A 19,220-nucleotide genomic window follows, 5' to 3' on the forward strand; every position below is an offset into this window, starting at 1 on the left:
AAAATGTGTGTGATGGTAGGTGTCTTAGATCCGTTGCTCTCAACCCGGGGTAGTGAACCTACCCTCAACTTTCAGGGTGGCTGAGGTCTTGGAGGTGGCAACCTGATAGGTGTACTCTCCGATGTCAGTGGCTTTGGTGATGATGATGACGAGGCGTCTGACGGTGCCGTTCACCTCACTCGTCACGTTCTCATTGAAGTCGACGGGCTGGCCGTCTTTCAGCCACTTGCCTTCTGCAGACGGGTTGGCGACCTCACACTCCAACATGGCGGTCTGGGAGTCAGCCACCACCAAGTCACGCAGAGGCTTCTTGATAGCACCACCTGGTGACAGGAGAACGCTCCTCTCGGTTAATGCTTGGTTCAGGATATTGGAATATGAAGCAGCACTGAGGTTGTTGAATATTGAAAACTTAATCTGAAAAATGTAGCCCAGCGTACCTGATACAGTGAGAGCAGCACTGCTCATCTTCTCACCAGCAGCGAACATGTACTCGCCCTCCTCATCCTTCATTGCGTTCATGACCGTCAGTGTGTGGTGCTTGTTCTTGGACTCCATCTTATACTTGGCACCGGCTTTGAGCGGCTGCCTCTTGAAGGTCCAGAAGGCATCGATACCTGGGTGAGAAACCTCGACTTGGAAAGTGACGTTCTCCGACTCGGAGCACTCCATGTCCTTCATCGGGGTTATAATTTTGACAGCTGTGGAGAGAGAACAAGAGTCAAGGCAGTTAACTCATGATCAACTCATCAACTTTTATATCCACATCCATTAAGAGTCAAACATTCTCTTTCACACAGCATGTAATTGTTAAAGTGTCCAGCAGATGGAACTGTTTGATTCAGTCTGATCAGTTTCAGTAGCAGCAACCACATACTAACTGTCCAGTTTGGAGGAAATGGTTTCTTAAATTAACTGATGTACAGTTACATATATGGGTCAGCACATGCTAAAACCCCACCCTGTCCTTTCTTGTGTAACTTACTCTGAACAGTGAATCTGCAGCTGGTATCAGCTCGGCCAACAACCAGTTTGTAATGTCCTTCATCAGAGGCGAAGGTCCTGTTGAAGACCAGACGCTGCTTCGATCCCTTTGCCACCATCTGGATTCGTTCACTGGCCGTCAGCAGTTGGTCGTTGTGGTACCATTTGACTGAGGTGACGTCCTGAGCAGAGATCTTGGCCTCCAGAACCGCCTTGGTGCCCTCAACCGCACTGATGTCCTTCAGTGGGATCAGCACACCAATAGCTGCCAAGGAAAAACAAGTGTTTTGTTAATGACGTTCGATTTTGGAAAATAAATTCTTTGAAGAAACAACATGAATGTGCGGTGACGTACTCTGGATGACCAGCTTTGCAGAGGTTGAGATCTCATGAGAGGGAACAACAAAGGAGTACGTCGCAAAGTCGTCCTTGTTGGTGTCTTCGATCAGGAGCTTGTGTGTCTGTCTGTCAATGACAACGTGGACACGGTTTGAGGCTGTGATGGGCTGACCGTTCTTCATCCAGGTTCCTTCAACGTTCTCCTGGGAGAACTTGACCTCCATCTGAGCGATGTCTCCCTCGCAAACCGTCATGTCAGTCAGAGGATGCATCAGGGTCACCGGACGCACTGAAACATCAAGACAAACCCGTTAGGCACTAGATATATCCACTATAATAATGGTCCTTTAGTATTATTAACTCTGTGATATAGGCACTTGGTGGATTAAACACCATAACGTTATGAGTTTTACCTGTTAGCTCTCAAAATGTCAAAAGGGTTCATTCTCTCATGAGCAAGAATTTATCCAGTAATCTGTTTGTAGATTTTAAATGTTTTTTGAGTGCAAAGGGATCTTTAGGGTTTAACATCTGGGTAGCATGAGTGTTGGATAGTCTGACTACAAAACTCACATTTCATCTTGAGTGAGGCAGTCGACTTGAACTCGGCCACTTTGAAGGTGTATTTTCCTTGGTCCTCCTTCTTGACGTCTTTGACGGACAGGCTGTGTCTCCCACGACGAGAGGACATGACGTATTTACTGCTGGCAGAGAGCAGCTTTTCTCCGAAGAACCAGTTTCCTTCCGCATCCTCACGGGATATGAGACACTCAAACTCTGCAGAGTAAGTCTCCGGCACCTCTGTGCTCTCCAGCTGCTTCAGGACCTCCAGTGGAGCTCCTGTTGATTACAGAGACGGTTTGATTGAAGTCTTTTTGACACAGTGGTAACTTGAATAAAACAATAATATTTCAGTATTGTCCTCTCAGCCAACTCACCTTCAACAATCAGCTTGGCAGTCGTCCTGACGTCATCGTCTATTACCACACAGGTATATTCTGCATCATCCCTCATGCTGATCATCAGCACTGACAGGAAGTGAACCTTTCTATCAGAGTGCATCCTGTATTTGTCTCCAGAGAAGATCTCCACATTATTCTTCAGCCATTTGACCTTGATGAAAGGCTCGTTGGTCTCACACTCAAAGGTCGCCATAGTGTCCTTCTCCTTGGCAATGACTTCCTCCAACTTCTGCGTGAAGGTGATAACTTGCTTTGCTGCAAAAATTATGTCAAAACCTCTGTTAGAAAAATTACACAACTTGAGTGTAGAATTACAGGTATGTTTTAAAAAGAGCTGTTACCTTGCACCAGCAGGAAGGCGTGACTCGAAGTCTCTCCTGCAGAGTTTGAAGCTTTAACCATGACACTGGCAGAATCCTCCGCTACGACATTTCTGATCACCAGTTCACATACGTGATCCTCAGGCCAGTACCAGTTGATGCGATCAGTCTTCTCCAGCTGAACGCCATTCTTGAACCAGTGGCACTCAGGTTCTGGTTTGCCAACAACTCGGACTCTGAATTTCACTTCTTCACCCTGTGAGACTGTCTGGCTCGTAATACGTTCTAGGATCTTGGGAGCTTCCATACCGGCCGAGAGCTTGACTCTCTCTGGTTGAAGTGGTTTAGCTGTAACTTTGCGCCGCTCCTCCTCCTTCTTCTTCTCAGCTTCCTCCTTGGCTTTGGCGCGGTGAAGCAGCTCTTCCTTGGTTTTCTTCAGCAGATCCTCATAGCTCTCATCCTTCTTACGTGACTTGAGCTCAACTGCTGTGATGGATTCATAATATCCTTCTTCTGTTCTGCGCTTGAACTTACCCCTGAGCTCCTCAGTCTCCTCCGTGGATTTCTCATGGACAATTCTCTGGGCTTTCTTGAGCTTGACCACCTCTTTCAGCTGAGAGTCATCTGCAGGTGTCTCAGTCTTCACCACATCAAATGACGTTTTCCCAGGTTCGGGTGCAGCCTCAGCTGCCTTAGCCTCAGGAGCCCGACGCAGATGAGTTCTGAAGTCCTCTTTCTGTTGAATCTCCAGCTTTACTGTGTGCTCGGCTGAGCCCAAGTTGCTGTCTGCCACCACTTTCACCTCTCCTGAATCATAGGACTTGATTTCTGTGATCTCCAGATAGTAAATACCATCATACCGAAGTCTGTATCTCTTGCTTTTGCGGATAAGTTGTCCGTTAAGGTACCAGTTAACTTTAGGTGCTGGATAACCGGTCACTCTGCAACGGAATCTGGCTGTGTCGCCCTCCATGACTCTGGCTGGTTCAGGAAGAAGGACAATGTCAGGTTTCATTTTTTCAGAATCTTCTTCAGTAGTGACTCCTGTAGGGCCTCCCTCATGAGCCAGGCGCTCTATCTCATCGATTCTGTGCGCTCCCTTCCTGCCTTCAGGAAGTTGTGTTTCCTCAACAAGACCCTTCTCATCCTTGACGATCAGGGTTGCTGAGGTTTGGTCGACACCAAACTTGTTTGTGGCTCTGCAGGTGATAACACCACTGTCTCTAGCGTAAGCAACTTCATAGTCAAGGCTGCAGTATCCAAATTCATTGACCATACGCAACCTGTTTGCGGCTTCCAGGGGTTTGCCATCATGTAGCCACTCCACAACCATGGTGGGGTCACCAATAGGGGTCAGTCTGCACTCAAAGTGAGCGGGACCGAAACGCTTCATTCGAACAGAAGTCAGCTTCTTCTTGAACATTGGTTTCTGCTGCTTCTCTTTGTCATAAAGGTCGCCCTCCTCCCACTGCTCTTGACCATATCGCAGATGAAGGGGCTCTACCTCTGGAGCTGCGATCTCCTTGGCCTTGTATGTTCCTTTGGTAATGATGAGCTTCCTCTCTGGTTCAGGTTCTGCATAATCCACCTCCACATTGACTCTGCAGCGAGTGGTGTCTCTACCAGCTTTGTTAATGGCTGTAGCAGTGTACCAGGCACTGTCCAAGCCAACTGCTGAGGGAATCTGAAATTTAGCCTCCCCTCTGGTTCCTTCAATCCTGGAACATGAATTGTTCATAATAGAAGAGCGTTAACATTTGAGAATCTTTACTACAATATCAACATTACAGGTGCTTTTAGGAACATTGTTCCTCCCCTATGACAGATGCAAGCTGAATGGATGATACCTGCCCAATGCCAAAGTTTGAAGAGTCAAAATAAGGTGACTACTGTAGCCAGTCCAAACCATGTTATTTTTCAACATACATACAATTATAAACTTAGTATTCTGCATCTCTATATTAAAGCACTTGTGAATATTAGACACTTATTTCAAATGGCCAGAAACCTGATTGTCAGGAAATGGACCATGTTCCCCTTTTTTTCTGCTCAAGTCAATACTGTTTTTTGTTAGCGCGCAAGCTTTTAATACTTTCAACTCCCATACTTTGAATAAATACTAGATTTACTGTTACATTTTTAGTTAGGTATGCAGAGTTAAGAAAATAACTAAAGAATTATTAGGAGTTAGTAAAGTTACCTATGATTGTTGTGTCGTGGTAGCTGGCGTTGTTTATTTACTCATTGTTATAAATATCTGTTGAACCCTTTAGGAGAGAGACAATCGTTTCATACAGCCAATTTAAATCATACCTGATGTTCGGGTGCTTGTGTGGTGAGATAATGTCACTGTTTTTCAGCCAGACAATATCAGGCAGGGGGTTTCCAATGGCTCTAACAGCCAGTTCAACCAGAGTGCCCTGCTTTACACTGATGTTCTTCAGCTTGTCCGTGAACTGGGGTCTCACCAAGGTTTCTTTAGCTGAGAAAAACAAGAAAAGAAATAATCAGGGAAACTTACAATCATGGAATGTCCACAGTTTCCTCCTTCTAAAAGACAAATGCAGACTTACCTTCAACAGTTAGAGTGACGGAGAGGGACGAGCGTCCAGCTCTGTTCTGAGCCACGACGGTCCACTCTCCAGAGTCTTGTGGCATTGCTGGGACAATGATCAGGGACTGAGTCCCATCCTCTTTGACCACGATCTTATGGGTGAAGTCGCTGACCACTTGTTGTCCTGAAAGAGTGATGAACAAAATGTTAGTTATTCCAGTAAAAAAAATGGTTAATGAATATTCTATCTGTGTTTTACCCACCGTTGTGGAACCAGTAGGTGTCGGGCATCGGTCTGCCGACAACCTTCAGGTCGAACCTGGCGGTTTGCCCCTCAGAGCATTTACATGAGGAAGGCTTCATGACAAACACGGGTTTGTAGAGTCTTTCCAGCTGAGCCTCGTCGGTCTCATCAAGACGGCGGGCAGGAGAACGTCCGGGAGAACGGCTGGGAGAGCGACCAGGAGAGCGGCTCAGAGAACGAGGAGAGGTGGACCTGAGGAAGTATTCCACACCGTCAGTGCCCAGGTGTTCACGATTCGAAACGTTATGAGTATTTCTCAGCTGTTAGAGTGAAACGTTACCTGATCCTCTGCATTGCTGGTTGTGGTGTGAATCTCTGAGGTGCTCCAGCTCCGGACGACTCCACATAGAGCTTTCCAGAGCTGACGGCATTTCCCTTCATGTTGGTGGCGAAGGCGGTGTACACGCCCTCATCCTCTGGCAAGACGATAGACAAACGAAGGCTGGCTCGTCCGTCCTGAAGAACCTCCATCTGGTAACGGTCGCCAGGCCTGATCCGCTGACCGTCTTTGTACCAAGCAATCTGGAGAAGGAAAAGTTTCATTGTAAAACCATTTTGGAGAACGTGGTTCTTGGTAAAATCTTCATGATTTTAGTTAAACAGAGACAGTTTATTAGACGTCCAATACCTTGGGTAGGGGCATTCCAGCCGTCTTGCAGTGGAAAGTGACGCCCATTCCTTCCATGATCCTGTAGTTCTTGACCGGTGTGTCGAAGACGGGCTCAACGGCCTCTGTGGCGGCAGCGGTCACCATCAACTCTCCGTCCTCTGTCACAATCTCTCTGTACGTAATCTTCATGATGCAGAATTCAATCTCATGGATTATCCTCTGCTCAATGGTGGAAAGGTGAAATTCCTGCAGATGTGAATATGTTACGAGTTAGAAGTTTTTAATGAATTCTTACTTGTAAATAAAGCTCACCAGGACTGTCAATCACTGTCAATCAATCACATCAGTTGTTTATTAAATATTTGTAGTGAGAAAGCTGAGAAACGTAAAGATGATCGTTTAAAACTGTGACACAACTAAATCAATGGCTCATGATGACCTCACCTGTCCTGAGATAATGGTGGTGGTCATCTGCTCTATTGTGGTAACGACGACAGGGGGAACGTCTCCCACTTGGGGCTCCTGCACCATGGCTGTCACTTCTGTCTTAATGGTTTCTTCTTGTTTCTTCATGTAGGCTTCATATTCCTCTGTTAGCAACACAAAGCCTTTCAAGTTATGTGAATCCAGGAAATTAACTTTGTGAAGAACACACATCCTGACAGGCAAACTTCTTTTTCTGAAGACACAACTTCTGTTCTAGTCTGATCTTGTCTTCTTAGTTCTCCTGTCTAACTTCATGATGACGGTAAAGGACAAACCTTCCTCCAGCAGGCAGGCGGACGCGGAGACTTCTCCGAGCTGGTTCTTGGCAAACACAGCGTATTCTCCGGCGTCGTCGGCGAAGGTCATGGAGATCTCCAACCTGCACTCTCCAGTCTCCTTCTTGTAGGCAACTTTGTATCTGATGGAAGGGGGAGGACATGTCTAATGTGATGACTGATGACATCTACAGGCTGCAAAGTTCATTACAGACGGAATATGAACAAACATCGATTGGATAATTGATCTGTTTGTAAAGTCTTGCCAGACATTGAGCTAAAAACATGAAGTTTGTCCTGCAGGTGGTAGAAAGAGGTCACAGGGACATTTCATCGACCGATTCGATTTTGAAAAGACCTACCTGTATCCGGTAGTGAGCGGTACGCCGCTCTTCTTCCAGATGATGTGAGGCTTGGGGCTTCCGCCAATCTGACATTCAAATATGACACTTCCTCCCTCTACCAGCTTCTGGACGCTGGGTGTTCTGATGAAGAAGGGAGCGGCGGCGGCGGCAGTTTCTAACTCTCCCACGCTCACCTGAGACATGGTTTCTTCTCTGGATTCTTCGCTTATGCTGGAAATGCAAATCTCATTTTAGGATTTTCAGAGCCAGGCCGTAGTGCTAGCTACAACATAACAAAATCATTTGAGGAATCTTGATCAATGTTGATCAGATATAGACAAACTGTAAATGAGCTTCTGATTGACTCACAGTTTCTCAGTTTCAACATGTTCGGTGACGACAGCGATCTCCTCTCTGCTCTCGATGTCTTCGGACACTGAAAGAGAAACAGAGTCAGTCTCAACAGGAAGCACCCTGTGGGTACGTAGTTGCTGTTTCTACTGTACGTAGGTAAAATATAAAATGAAAAGAAAAGAGGCTCCACAGATAATTGCATTGTCAGAAGGACAGTGAAACAGTTTGAACTGACCCTGGACGAGCAGGTAGCAGGAGGTGCTGACGGTTCCCGCCTCGTTAGTGGCGGTGCAGGTGAATCGTCCACTGTCTTCGGCAAATGCTTCACGGATCACCAGCTGGGCGAATCCGTTCTCGTAGCTGATCTGAAAATCAATGGAGCTCTCGATCTTGTAGTCCTCTCTGAACCACATGATGACCGGTGTCGGATGACCGCTGATCTGACACTCCAGGGTCACCGACTCGCCCTCTGTCACATTTGTGTTTTTCAAGCCCTACAGACAAAAACAAAACTCTTTCAGAAAATGTGACTTTCCACAGCAGCATCTACTCTGATTCCTCTGTTACTCTGGAGGACGATGCTACTTACGGACACCAGTGTGGGTGGGACCACGGCGCCACCTGCTGAAGGTACAGCTGCTGCTTCCACCACCTGTCACAGGCACAGATTGTTGGTTCAAAGCTATTGAGCAAAACGTTCTAACATGTCCACAACACAAACACACGTGGACAAGACTTTGAACTTGTTGTTCACATCCAACATCAACATGTAAAGAAAAGATGACACAGCACAGAAAGACGCAGGAGAGGCTGGATGGGCTGAAGAGGTGAGGATGTTGTCAATAGCGACGACAAGCAAGTTAAGTTTTTATTAGACGGATGTTCATCCTGGATTTTCACAGATATCAAGAAAACCGGACTTCTGAAGAACTAGACTTCACTGCCTCACTTCCATGTTTTAGCTGTTCTTCAGCTGATGAGTGGGAAATAAAGCTTGGTGCTGGAATCAGTCACTGAAATCAAAAAGGTTCAGTCTCTGGGGAGCAGGAAAACCTGCCCCCTGGATTCAGGGCAGTGGTTGTTGAGATGTGTAGCTCTTCACCAAAGTCTTGACCACACAAATGACTTTTATTGCTGATTGAGTTTCTTAAAAAAAAACTGTCTGACCTCCTTCTACTCATCAGGTTTTCTTGTCCTGCTCAGGTCCAGTCCACTAAGCTAGACCACGAACCTGGTTTCCCCAGTCCTCATATATTCTCTCCATGCCCCCCGAGCACACCACCCCCTTCTGTAAGTGACTGGGATGTTTCTCAGAGAAGTCTTTGAACGGCGGCCGTACGGGCTCGGCCGTCACTCCGGCCTCAGCCACTCGACGAGACGGAGATGGAGACGGAGACTTGACGGGCTTGATGATCTTTCTAGTGGCGACGGATGAAGAGAACTCTTTCTGCAGAGCGGCGATGGCTGAGCCAGCGATGGAAACCTGACCGAGAGGAACAGCCACAACGTCATCAAGGAAGTTGGACTGGAATGGTTTTCATAGTTTGTGTTAAACCACAGCACGGGGGGGGGGCTACAGCGCATTAGTTATATTAAAGCTACGATTGGGAAAGAGAAGCTGATTTCAAATGAAGCTGGATTAATAAATGGAAACGGAATTAATTGTGTTTATTGATTAATAGATGAAGAAAAAGGTGAAAGATTTATTTGTTATTTCATTAATTTATCACTTTGACACTACAGTTCACAACAGGTTTACATTTCAGGCAAGCAGTGATAGAACTGACTGTTTGATCCAATCATGGCCGATACAAATATGGAGTATGGAGGGTCAGGTGCTTTTTTATTGTTTTTTGCATTGAGCTTATTAGCTACAATTGTAAGCGACATTACAGTCAAAGCCAAGAGTTTAATATAATCAACACTAAACTAACTATTAATAATAATTAAATTAATGAATACGTTTACTCTCCAGCTACAGTTACAGTGTAATACAGTGTAATACAATAACTATGATGTTTCATCCACTGGAAACACTGGAGATGAAGTTGTGAGCATCAGCTGATCAACTAGTTTGATAAAGGTTATCAAATCTGCCAGTTGCAGTAGATATTGCAGCTGATTGAAATCACAGGTAACATACAGTCACTGAGGTGGGCGGGGTTTAGTGAAGGTTCAATTTCAGGTTAGATTATCCACTAAGATATAGTTTTTAATCTTGAAGCATCAAAGGGCCCATATTGTCAAAATTGAGATTTCCTGACTTTTCCTAATAAATAATGTCTCGGGTCTGTAAGAACAGTAAACACACACAGTCTGCATTCAGCAGCTGCTTTTTACAATCAGGAAGTGACGTCATGACACAGGATTCATAAGGATATTAATTCAAGAGACCTTGAGACACTGATATTCTTTTGGTACTAAAACAAATATCTTCTTTAGGAGAAAACTTCAAATAAAACATCAGAAAGTGACAATATGGGACTTTTAAAACTCAAAGCGTTATTTTATTTTTTTGGGTTTCTATGCAGATTCTGTTCGACTGCTTGCCTGACGTCGCCGCTTCTTACCTCAGAACTAGACTCGGGTTTTGGGACAGAAACTTTAGAAACTGTGAAATGTGGAACTGGGGACGGGGCCAGACCAGTTTCCACGTGGGACGAGATTTCTGTCGCTTTCTGAATCTAGAGCAACAGAGTTCACAAGAGCGTTAAAAGAGATAAGGACATTCAGGCCTCTCAGTAAGTTTGGTGTTTCTCGGAGGTGGGGGCCGATCGAACCTGAGTCAGGGATGATTCAGGTGTAAACTCCTGAGCAGTGAGCATTTGGCCTGTCTGCACTCTTGATGTTGTCCAGTCGGCTTCATACTGTTGATCTGCATCTACAGCCTCCTCCTCCTCTCCGGCTCCGCCGCCCTCCACGTGCACGGGTTGGCGGATACGAGCGAGGTCGACGGCGGCCATCACCGTGGCCACCGCTCCGGCTCTTTGCCCCCCAACCGCCTGGAGACACAACCAGCAGCACATAGATCTCAGGACATCCACAGACAGGACGGGGGAAGATGTGGACATGTCCCCTTTTAGCAGTAAGCTAAGATTGTCCCATATTCAATATTAAGCCCCTCAGATTTATACAATGTTCAAATTATTATCCTGGTTTAACGGAGCAGATCAACAATTTTGTAAAAGGTGGTAGGTGCTGTCTATGTATAGACTCTACCCATTGTTCACCTGCAACCTGTTAGCATTACAGCTAACGAGTCAGCTGGAAACATTTAAGATCATCTGTCAATAACAGTTTTCATTTCAGTTGATGAAATAATTTCCCACAGTTTGACGCTCTGGTGGAAATAAATCTCGTGTCCACACACACAGCTGATCAAACCTGTACAGATCGTTGATTAACAAACTGTATCGTGTTTGTTTGACGTGAAGCTGAACACAACAACACCACAACAACAACAACACACAGACACATGCTCGTCTGTGACACAAACACTTAAATTTAGCTGAAAGAAAACAAAGAGCAACTTGAGAAGAAGAAAAGTGACGTGAACATCTCAAACCAAACTCAACACAGAGGAGGTGAAGTGCTCAGAGAAGACATGGAGAACCTGTGACGCCTCCGCTGGCGACGGACTGACAGACGCCTGCTCTTCCAGCTGCCCGACGGCCAGACGGACATTTTGGTTTGGATCATTGTGACGGCACTCGTCCATGTTAACGCCTGAAGGAATCTCGTCTGAACGGAGGCGGACAAGCTCTCGGTTTGACACGGGTGACAAGTCTTTGTGATTAAAGACGGACGAGGGATCTTCACCGACGTACGAGCGACTGACACTTGTCTCGTACATCGTCTCCACGTCGCTCACGTTGTCTGACGACGTTTCCACACGACTCTGATTCTCATTTTGGTCTTCAAACGTTCCATGAACACCTTCCCGGCTTGTGTTCGACTCGTCACATGTCATCTCATCCCACCGCTCGGCGTCCTGCGTAAAGCTCTTCAGCTCATCTTGAGTTGCAGATGATTCAGACTCTGTTTCGACTGTTTGAGGCTGATAAGAGCAGAATGCGTCACTTTGACATTCAGACCCACGAGAAGAAGAGAATCTAAGAGACTCTGTGTTCGACAGATAAAGTGACGGTGAAACCATGAGCAGGATGGAAGACGTGGACTGAAGAAGAGCTTCACTAGCTTTCAACCAAAACATTAAAACCTTTAAACACTGAGACACATTTTTTAAAATCAGTCGATCAAAAACCTTTGAGATCACTAAACGTTAATATCTCGGACATCAGAAGCAACGATGTCGTCTGGAGGTGAAGTGACAATCTGAGAAGACGGAGACCAACAGATGAAAACATGGACCCGCCCATCCGACCACGAGCAGCCCCTCCCTCACCTCTTTGACCCCGGTGACCTGCTCCCAGCGTTGCTCCTGGCCCATCTGGGTGACGCTGCTGCTCATACTGGTCATGCTGCTCATACTGGTCATGCTGGTCATGTAGCTGGCCTCGGCCGCGTAGTCTCCCTGCTTCCATGGCGGCAGGACGTCTGCGCCGGCAGCCATCTGCCTGCGTGTGGTGAGGGGGGACTTGACCGGCCTGATGGGGGAGACCGAGAACCTTGAAGTGGGAGAGGAAGGCCTGGAGACAGGGAGGGAGGTCATGTTACAGGCCTGCGGAGGCCAACCTCCGACAACAACATCGCCCCGTTCACTCGTCACGGAGGCCCCGAGGTGCCAAACATTACGTTTGGCACCTCGGGGCCTCCGTCGCCACTAAAACATGAAATGAACAAAAGGCTCCACCCACCTGACAGGTGTGGGCGTCGACGCCTTCACGTGTCTGACAGGTGACGGTGACTGCTGGCGTCCTCCGGTCACCTTGGCGACCAGCGAGAGCTGGGTCGGGGACTTGGACGTGGGTTTGGGAGGGACTCTGGGCGGAGTCTTGTGAGCCAGCTGGGTCAGCTCGGCGCCCTCCACCTGCATCTCCATCATGGCGGTGGCTTGGAAACTGGCCTCCGTCCTCTGAGGACGAACCACAGGAGGAGGTGAGACGGAGAAACTTCACTCATTGTGTTTGATATTATATTGATTTATGATTCATATTCAGCAGCGAGGGGTCTGGAGTCGCTCGTACCTTTTCCACGCGGGTCTGACGGGTCTTTGAAATCTGAGAGGTTGAAATCACTGTTTTGGTTTTCTTTGCTGGAACGGCTTCTTCACCTGAAAACACACAGTCACGAGTTCAGTGGCGGAAATGGACATAGGGTTTTGAATGAACTCAGCTAATAGATTCCTCGTGCTTCCAGTCTTTGTGCTAAGCTAAGCTAAGCTAATCCTGGACCTGTAGCAGGAAGGAAACTGAACCTATTGATGTGGAACGACCAACTGGTTTAAAGGTTCCTCACCCTGAACCAGCAGTTCTGCGGTGGAGGTGGCCCGTCCGCTGCTGTTGGTGGCAGTCACAGAATACGTCCCAGAATCCTCTGGGAAGGCCTCAGCAATCAGCAGACTGTACAGGTCTCCGTCCTGGAGGATCCTGAAGTCGGCCGAGCTCTGGATCTCGGCTCCCTCCCTGTAGAACTTCACCACAGGAGTGGGGATGCCGGCGACTCGGACATCCAGTTTCACCTGGCTGCCCTGTCTCACTGAGGAGCTCTGCAGCCTCTGAAGGAAGCTAGGGGGCGCCGTCTCCGCTGGAGGGGAAAGTGTTGATAGATTTAAACTAAAGCTCAAAGCTGCTTTTATTGGTTTATTAGTTTATTAGAGATTACTTCTACCTGAGGTCTCACCTGTAACGAGGAGATATTCTACCTGAGGTCTCACCTGTAACGAGGAGATATTCTACCTGAGGTCTCACCTGTAACAAGGAGATATTCTACCTGAGGTCTCACCTGTAACGAGGAGTTTACTTCTACCTGAGGTCTCACCTGTAACGAGGAGATATTCTACCTGAGGTCTCACCTGTAGCAAGGAGATATTCTACCTGAGGTCTCACCTGTAAGAGGAGTTTACTTCTACCTGAGGTCTCACCTGTAACGAGGAGTTATTCTACCTGAGGTCTCACCTGTAACGAGGAGATATTCTGCCTGAGGTCTCACCTGTAATGAGGAGTTATTCTACCTGAGGTCTCAAGGATTTATTCTACCTGAGGTCTCACCTGTAACGAGGAGTTATTCTACCTGAGGTCTCACCTGTAACGAGGAGATATTCTGCCTGAGGTCTCACCTGTAACGAGGAGATATTCTGCCTGAGGTCTCACCTGTAATGAGGAGTTATTCTACCTGAGGTCTCGAGGATTTATTCTACCTGAGGTCTCACCTGTAACGAGGAGTTATTCTACCTGAGGTCTCACCTGTAACGAGGAGTTATTCTACCTGAGGTCTCGAGGAGTTATTCTACCTGCGGTCTCACCTGTAACGAGGAGTTATTCTACCTGAGGTGTCACCTGTAACGAGGAGTTATTCTACCTGAGCTCTCACCTGTAACGAGGAGTTCAGCGGTGCTCGTGGCTTGTCCAGCACCGTTGGTGGCTCTGACGGAGAATCTTCCGCTGTGTGCGGCGGTCACAGTGGGGATTCTCAGAACAGCGCGGCCGTCGCTGAACAAGATCTGAACGCCGGGCAAAGCGGCGGCGGTAAGAACCTGGCCATCACGGAACCAGCTCACCTCAGGAACTGGAGAACCTGCAGAGGAGAACCAGAACCGTTCTGCTGTCAGAGGTGATAGTGGAACCAGTCAACAGTTTCAGATCATTTGATATAGTTTGTTTTTATTCAACTATCAAACTTGAATTTTATTTTATTTTTAATTGAACAGGTTGTAGAAAAAAGATACTTTTAATTTGTTTGAAATCAAATGTTTAAGAAACAAAAGTCAAAAAATCTAAAAACTCACACGAAAGGTTTAATCTCAGAATCTCAGAATAAAATTTGAGATTAAAGTAAAGAAAATATAGAAAAAATCTTTAGTTTGAATCAGAATCAAAAGTCATGTGTTAAATGAAACAAATCGGAGAATGTGGGACTGAGTATTAGATATGAGAGATTAAAGTAAAACATTTATAAATCAGTTAAACTTTTAAAAGATAAAATGTGATGTCAAAGTCAAACGTGAGAAAAGGTTCAGGGATTTTCAGAAAAAGGTTTTAATGGTTTACATTTTGAAGAAATAAGATGAAATGTCAGATTAAGTTTAAACACATCAGATGGTTCTTACCACTAACTTGAGCCTCGAACGTCGCGGCACTACCCTCTAGTGCCACGACGCTCTGCAGCGGCTGCGTGAACGTTGGTGCCTGTGTTGACATGATGGTCGACACCCTGCAACCGAACAACAGAAACAAAATGAAAATTTAATATATATATTTTTTTTTGTCTCCAACAGCAGAGGGAACGTCTTGTCTCCTTTCCTTCCTCCCTCGGTCTAGGAAACACAGGGGGGCAACCTTTAGGAAAGGAGACACGGCCGTCCCATAATTCCTCTCTCCACAAATAGAAGCCTGCATCTGTCGCGGCTCAGATTTCCGAGTCCTGAAGCTTCATGGAGCTGCTGATGCTTAACGTCCTCGTGGACGGTGACAGAACAACTGTCGTCATTCTGAAGAATATTCAGCTAACTTCATTAGACGATACGTGAATTCCCCTCAGGCCCTCAACAAACCTGAGACCAGTAACGACAGAAGCTCCTACGTTTCCCATAATGCACCTGGACAGTGTCTCTCGTTCCCAGCACATCTTTCATTTCTGCTCAACCATCAACTGCGACGTCACATTAGTTTGTGAACTGACGTTTTCTTTTTCATCTTTATTCTTTTAAACCAGAAGTGACCAGCTCGTCCACCTGCACCTGCGACCTGCACAGATTGGACAGTACCAGCTGTCAATCACGCCATAGCCACGCCCCAAACCCATCCATAGCTTTATGGTCTATTTGACTGTAAATGAACCATAATGTACAAAATGATCATCATGTGTTGAAGAAGACTCGAACCATAAACTTCTAAGGAAAATTTTTTACTGACGTTATGAATCAAGTGAGAAGTCGAGTCACTTTCTCATAGAGTCGCCCCCTGCTGGTCAGGACACAGAACACAGGCTTCACACGACACAGTCACTGCGTCCAGTTTTATAAAGAGTTGGATTTTGTGCTTCTAAATAAACTGATGTGGTGAAAATTTTCTGACGCTGAGTCGAGAGGAAACAGTTTCTGTGGATGAAACGAACATGAAGCATCTCTCAGTCAGAAGCAGAGGAGGAAACACAACCACATGACATCACTATGACATCATCAGGGCACACACTGAGGAGGCCTCACCAGGACCTGGACCAGGACCTGGACCTGGACCAGGATCAGTTCACTGACAGACACATTGACCCACAGAACAGATGTGATCAGGTTGTGACAGAGACACTGATCCTGGACTGAAAACTGAAACAACCAACAACCACATTGTTCCTGAAGAACGACGTCATGTGATCTTCACACTGAGACGCCTGATCAGGAAACACACATCAGAGCATAGATCTATAATAACAACTGATCATAGATCAGACCATAGATCTATAATAATAACTGATCATAGATCTACGGTCCGAGCACAGAGCTGTGAGTTTCAGAGCAGTGAGACGAGGGCGAGACAGGTGAGACAGCCAGGAGCTATAAATGTCAGGGGGGCGTGGCTTGTTGGGGGGCAGATGATGCTGACGGACGGCGGCAGCTGGAGGTCGACGGCCTGTTGCATCGTCAGAGGAAACAGCAGAAGAAGAAAAGTGCTAAATCTGCAGCAGGTGAAGTTTAGAAGAATCCGGACGAAGCAGGAAACGAATCGTCGACTCAAACTCAGAGAACCAAAAGCAACTGATCTGATTATTCATCTCAAAGTATGAAAGAGAGAAATGATGAGGAGGAAAGTCAGAAGAAAAACTAAAAGCTGAGAAATAATAAAAATAAGAAAGTTTAGAAAAATCAATAACTGATCAAAAACTGATCATCTCAGTTGAAGTGACTTTGTGTGGTTTTAATTTGACTCTTACAACCGATGAAACGACATTGTGTGAATTCTTTATTCTCTTTATTTATTGTTCTTTTTGGTTTTATTACTTTAATTTATTGAGTCTCATTATTTGTATCAGTGTTTATTTGTTTTTGTAGATTATTAAAATCTTCATTTGTTTAATGAGTTGATTAAAATGTTTATGTAAATTAGAAAAAAAATGAATTCAGTCACTTTTCAATGATTTGAACATTGAATGTTCATAAATGAATAACGGAAACTTGATTTGCAGTGAATTCGAAAAATATATTTCTTGCTCTTGAAAAAGAAGTTGAACTGTAAAATAATGCTTCTATTTTCTCATATTTGTAAAAATCATCAACGATTGTGAAAAGAAAAAAAGTGTTTTTAAGAACATTTGTTATTTTGTTTTGTTATAGTTTGAGTTTCTTTGTTTGATTTTTATGTTCAATGGTTGAAAACAAACATTTCCTCAGACACGAGATGAAAACAGCTGCTGGGATTTTGGGGGAGGAGCCTAAACTCAGTTTAGTGGCGTCGTATATGTGAGATAAAACTTTTACGATGTTTACGACTTCATTTCAGCTGCAACAGGAAGAAACAGACAAACTTCACTGTCGTTATCATCTAGAACAATAATTATATGAATATAACTTTAACATTAACAGTGTCATTAACTGACTTGACGTCATTTCAATTTTACTAACAAACATTTTATTAATGTTCCACAATTTATTGTCTTCGTTTCATCTTATTTGTTAGTTTTCAGTTTCTTTATTAGATTTTTAACATAAAAATGAAGGTTCAACGTTTGAGTCTGAGATTTATGATCTGATAACTTCTTCTTTAATGTCAATAAATTGACACGTATCGATGAGAATGTAACCGTATCAACATATTATTAATAAAACATTGTTGATACTTGTATCAGAGTGTTAAACAATTTCTTCATAAGGAAATAATAATCTGCTCTTCATCAAAGTTTCAATCAATTAATCAATAAAAAAAAGAAAAAAAAACTTTTTAGATATGAAAAAATGCTTCACAGATAAAAATACTTTTTCAGATTCGGTTTTCTGTTAAATTTAAATATTGAACATGTGCATGAAATTAATAATCGTAATTTTTTCAACGGTCGAGAAGAGTTGATCTGAACGACACGTTTTATTAATCTGACGGACAAAGTCGTTCGTTTGTGTAGATTAATAATTTAATAATTTAGTCTGATTTCAACTCAGCTGCTCAACTTCGTCTTTTAATCGTGTGACACTTTTTACCAAAAGATGATTTCAGCTTCATACTTCAGCTCAGTTTTGACATAATAAATGAATGTGTCAACTGATACAAGTTAGTCTTCTTCTTCTGACAATAATAATCATAAAATCAATCAACTCAGTTATTTACATTAATTTTCCTGTTAACTTCATCACGTCTATAAAGGAATTTGATGATGTCATCAGCCATAACTTTTACATTCAAACTATCTGATGAGAAATTCTATAAAAAGCCTGAAATTTAAAGAAGAAAATATTAATATAATGTAACTGATATGTATGATGAGCCCAATATTATACATTAAATAACAAACGATGACGTCTGAAGCAGTTTTAATTCTGAGGAAAAAATAAACTACCAATAAATTTACTGTGTAATATCATAAGTCTCTTCTGCAACAAAACTTTTAAATGTGAATGAAAATATTCACAAAATCAAAATCTATTCAAAGTATGTTTTTAATGAAGCAAACGTTAATTCTTAATTTCTTATTTCATCAGAATATGAAAGTCTCAGAGACTGAGACGATAAAATGTATTAACCACACACACACACACGACTGTTCATTTTCTACTAAAAGTCAAAGTCAATAAGAAAAAGCAGGTTGATCAGATTGTTCCTGGCTTTCAGAGGGACAGTGAACGCCTCGTCAGAACAGCTGCTGGTTTGTTTTCAGGGAATCAGCTGATTTTACATTGACTCACAGTTGCTCAGATTCTTTGTGAACGAGTCGATCAACTCTGATGATTGATGAAAAATCACAAGGCAGATGTTAAAAAGTTAAAGTTGGAGCGAACCCTAAACTCAGCTGATATTTACGGACTGGAATCTGAGCGACAGATATGGCCGTGGCCAAAAATACACCGCCCCCTCCTCCCCGCCCCCCCTCCCCCCGCCCTGACCCCATGCAGTTTGACTGACAGGCACCATGTGGCACATTGCTGCAGAGAGCTGATACCCTGCTGCTGATTCCCTTAAAAAGCCATCGGCCGCGGCGACGGGCCTCCGTCGTGTCTCAGCTGCTATTCTGGGCTTCTGTCACGTCCCTGCAGCGTTCGATGCACGAGGCCAGAAAGATGTGACTGTGGCTGAAAAACACCAAAACGTCCCCGTTGGGCCCAAGAGTCCGACACACGGGTCACGTTCACACCCACAGCACATAGGTACTCACTTGTCTCCAAGGGTCCTTGGACTGACGGGACGAGCCCGGCGGACTGACGGGCAGCGGCCTCCTTATCCACAGAGTTTCTCACAAAAATCCAAGGTGAGAACAGTTGAGACTCGATATCTCCCCCCCCCCGAAAAACAAAACTACACAGTGACAGTGTAGTTCTGTTTCCTCGCAGCGTTCCCTCCAGCCGAGGCGAGGCTGCTCCAACTGCTCAGG

The 19,220-nt window shown here is 44.9% G+C and overlaps 1 protein-coding gene across 10 annotated transcripts in view; it reads right to left on the reverse strand.

The window, feature by feature from the left end:
• ttn.1 (titin, tandem duplicate 1) overlaps positions 1–19,220 on the reverse strand; it is a 161,136-nt gene extending 141,916 nt beyond the window's left edge. For 5 of the 10 annotated variants that reach the window (XM_047337059.1, XM_047337058.1, XM_047337057.1 and 2 more), the window contains exons 1-28: positions 19,005–19,218; positions 14,761–14,864; positions 14,025–14,228; positions 12,951–13,238; positions 12,680–12,765; positions 12,350–12,567; positions 11,938–12,181; positions 10,313–10,534; positions 10,103–10,216; positions 8,764–9,015; positions 8,122–8,184; positions 7,768–8,026; positions 7,548–7,614; positions 7,197–7,409; positions 6,835–6,977; positions 6,518–6,663; positions 6,092–6,319; positions 5,744–5,985; positions 5,423–5,655; positions 5,179–5,343; positions 4,919–5,087; positions 2,627–4,323; positions 2,262–2,540; positions 1,897–2,163; positions 1,340–1,612; positions 986–1,249; positions 441–701; positions 63–323 (exon numbers count right to left, since the gene is read on the reverse strand). In XM_047337059.1, the coding sequence (XP_047193015.1) occupies positions 63–323; positions 441–701; positions 986–1,249; positions 1,340–1,612; positions 1,897–2,163; positions 2,262–2,540; positions 2,627–4,323; positions 4,919–5,087; positions 5,179–5,343; positions 5,423–5,655; positions 5,744–5,985; positions 6,092–6,319; positions 6,518–6,663; positions 6,835–6,977; positions 7,197–7,409; positions 7,548–7,614; positions 7,768–8,026; positions 8,122–8,184; positions 8,764–9,015; positions 10,103–10,216; positions 10,313–10,534; positions 11,938–12,181; positions 12,350–12,567; positions 12,680–12,765; positions 12,951–13,238; positions 14,025–14,228; positions 14,761–14,851 (6,949 nt within the window). In that variant the 5' untranslated portion in view covers positions 14,852–14,864; positions 19,005–19,218. Of the gene's footprint in view, positions 1–62; positions 324–440; positions 702–985; positions 1,250–1,339; positions 1,613–1,896; positions 2,164–2,261; positions 2,541–2,626; positions 4,324–4,918; positions 5,088–5,178; positions 5,344–5,422; positions 5,656–5,743; positions 5,986–6,091; positions 6,320–6,517; positions 6,664–6,834; positions 6,978–7,196; positions 7,410–7,547; positions 7,615–7,767; positions 8,027–8,121; positions 8,185–8,763; positions 9,016–10,102; positions 10,217–10,312; positions 10,535–11,937; positions 12,182–12,349; positions 12,568–12,679; positions 12,766–12,950; positions 13,239–14,024; positions 14,229–14,760; positions 14,865–19,004 lie in introns of all 10 variants that reach the window. The other 5 variants (XM_047337052.1, XM_047337051.1, XM_047337050.1 and 2 more) reach the window with 3 other exon arrangements.

Source organism: Scophthalmus maximus, chromosome 14 (assembly GCF_022379125.1).
Source record: "Scophthalmus maximus strain ysfricsl-2021 chromosome 14, ASM2237912v1, whole genome shotgun sequence".
NCBI classification, from domain to species: domain Eukaryota; kingdom Metazoa; phylum Chordata; class Actinopteri; order Pleuronectiformes; family Scophthalmidae; genus Scophthalmus; species Scophthalmus maximus.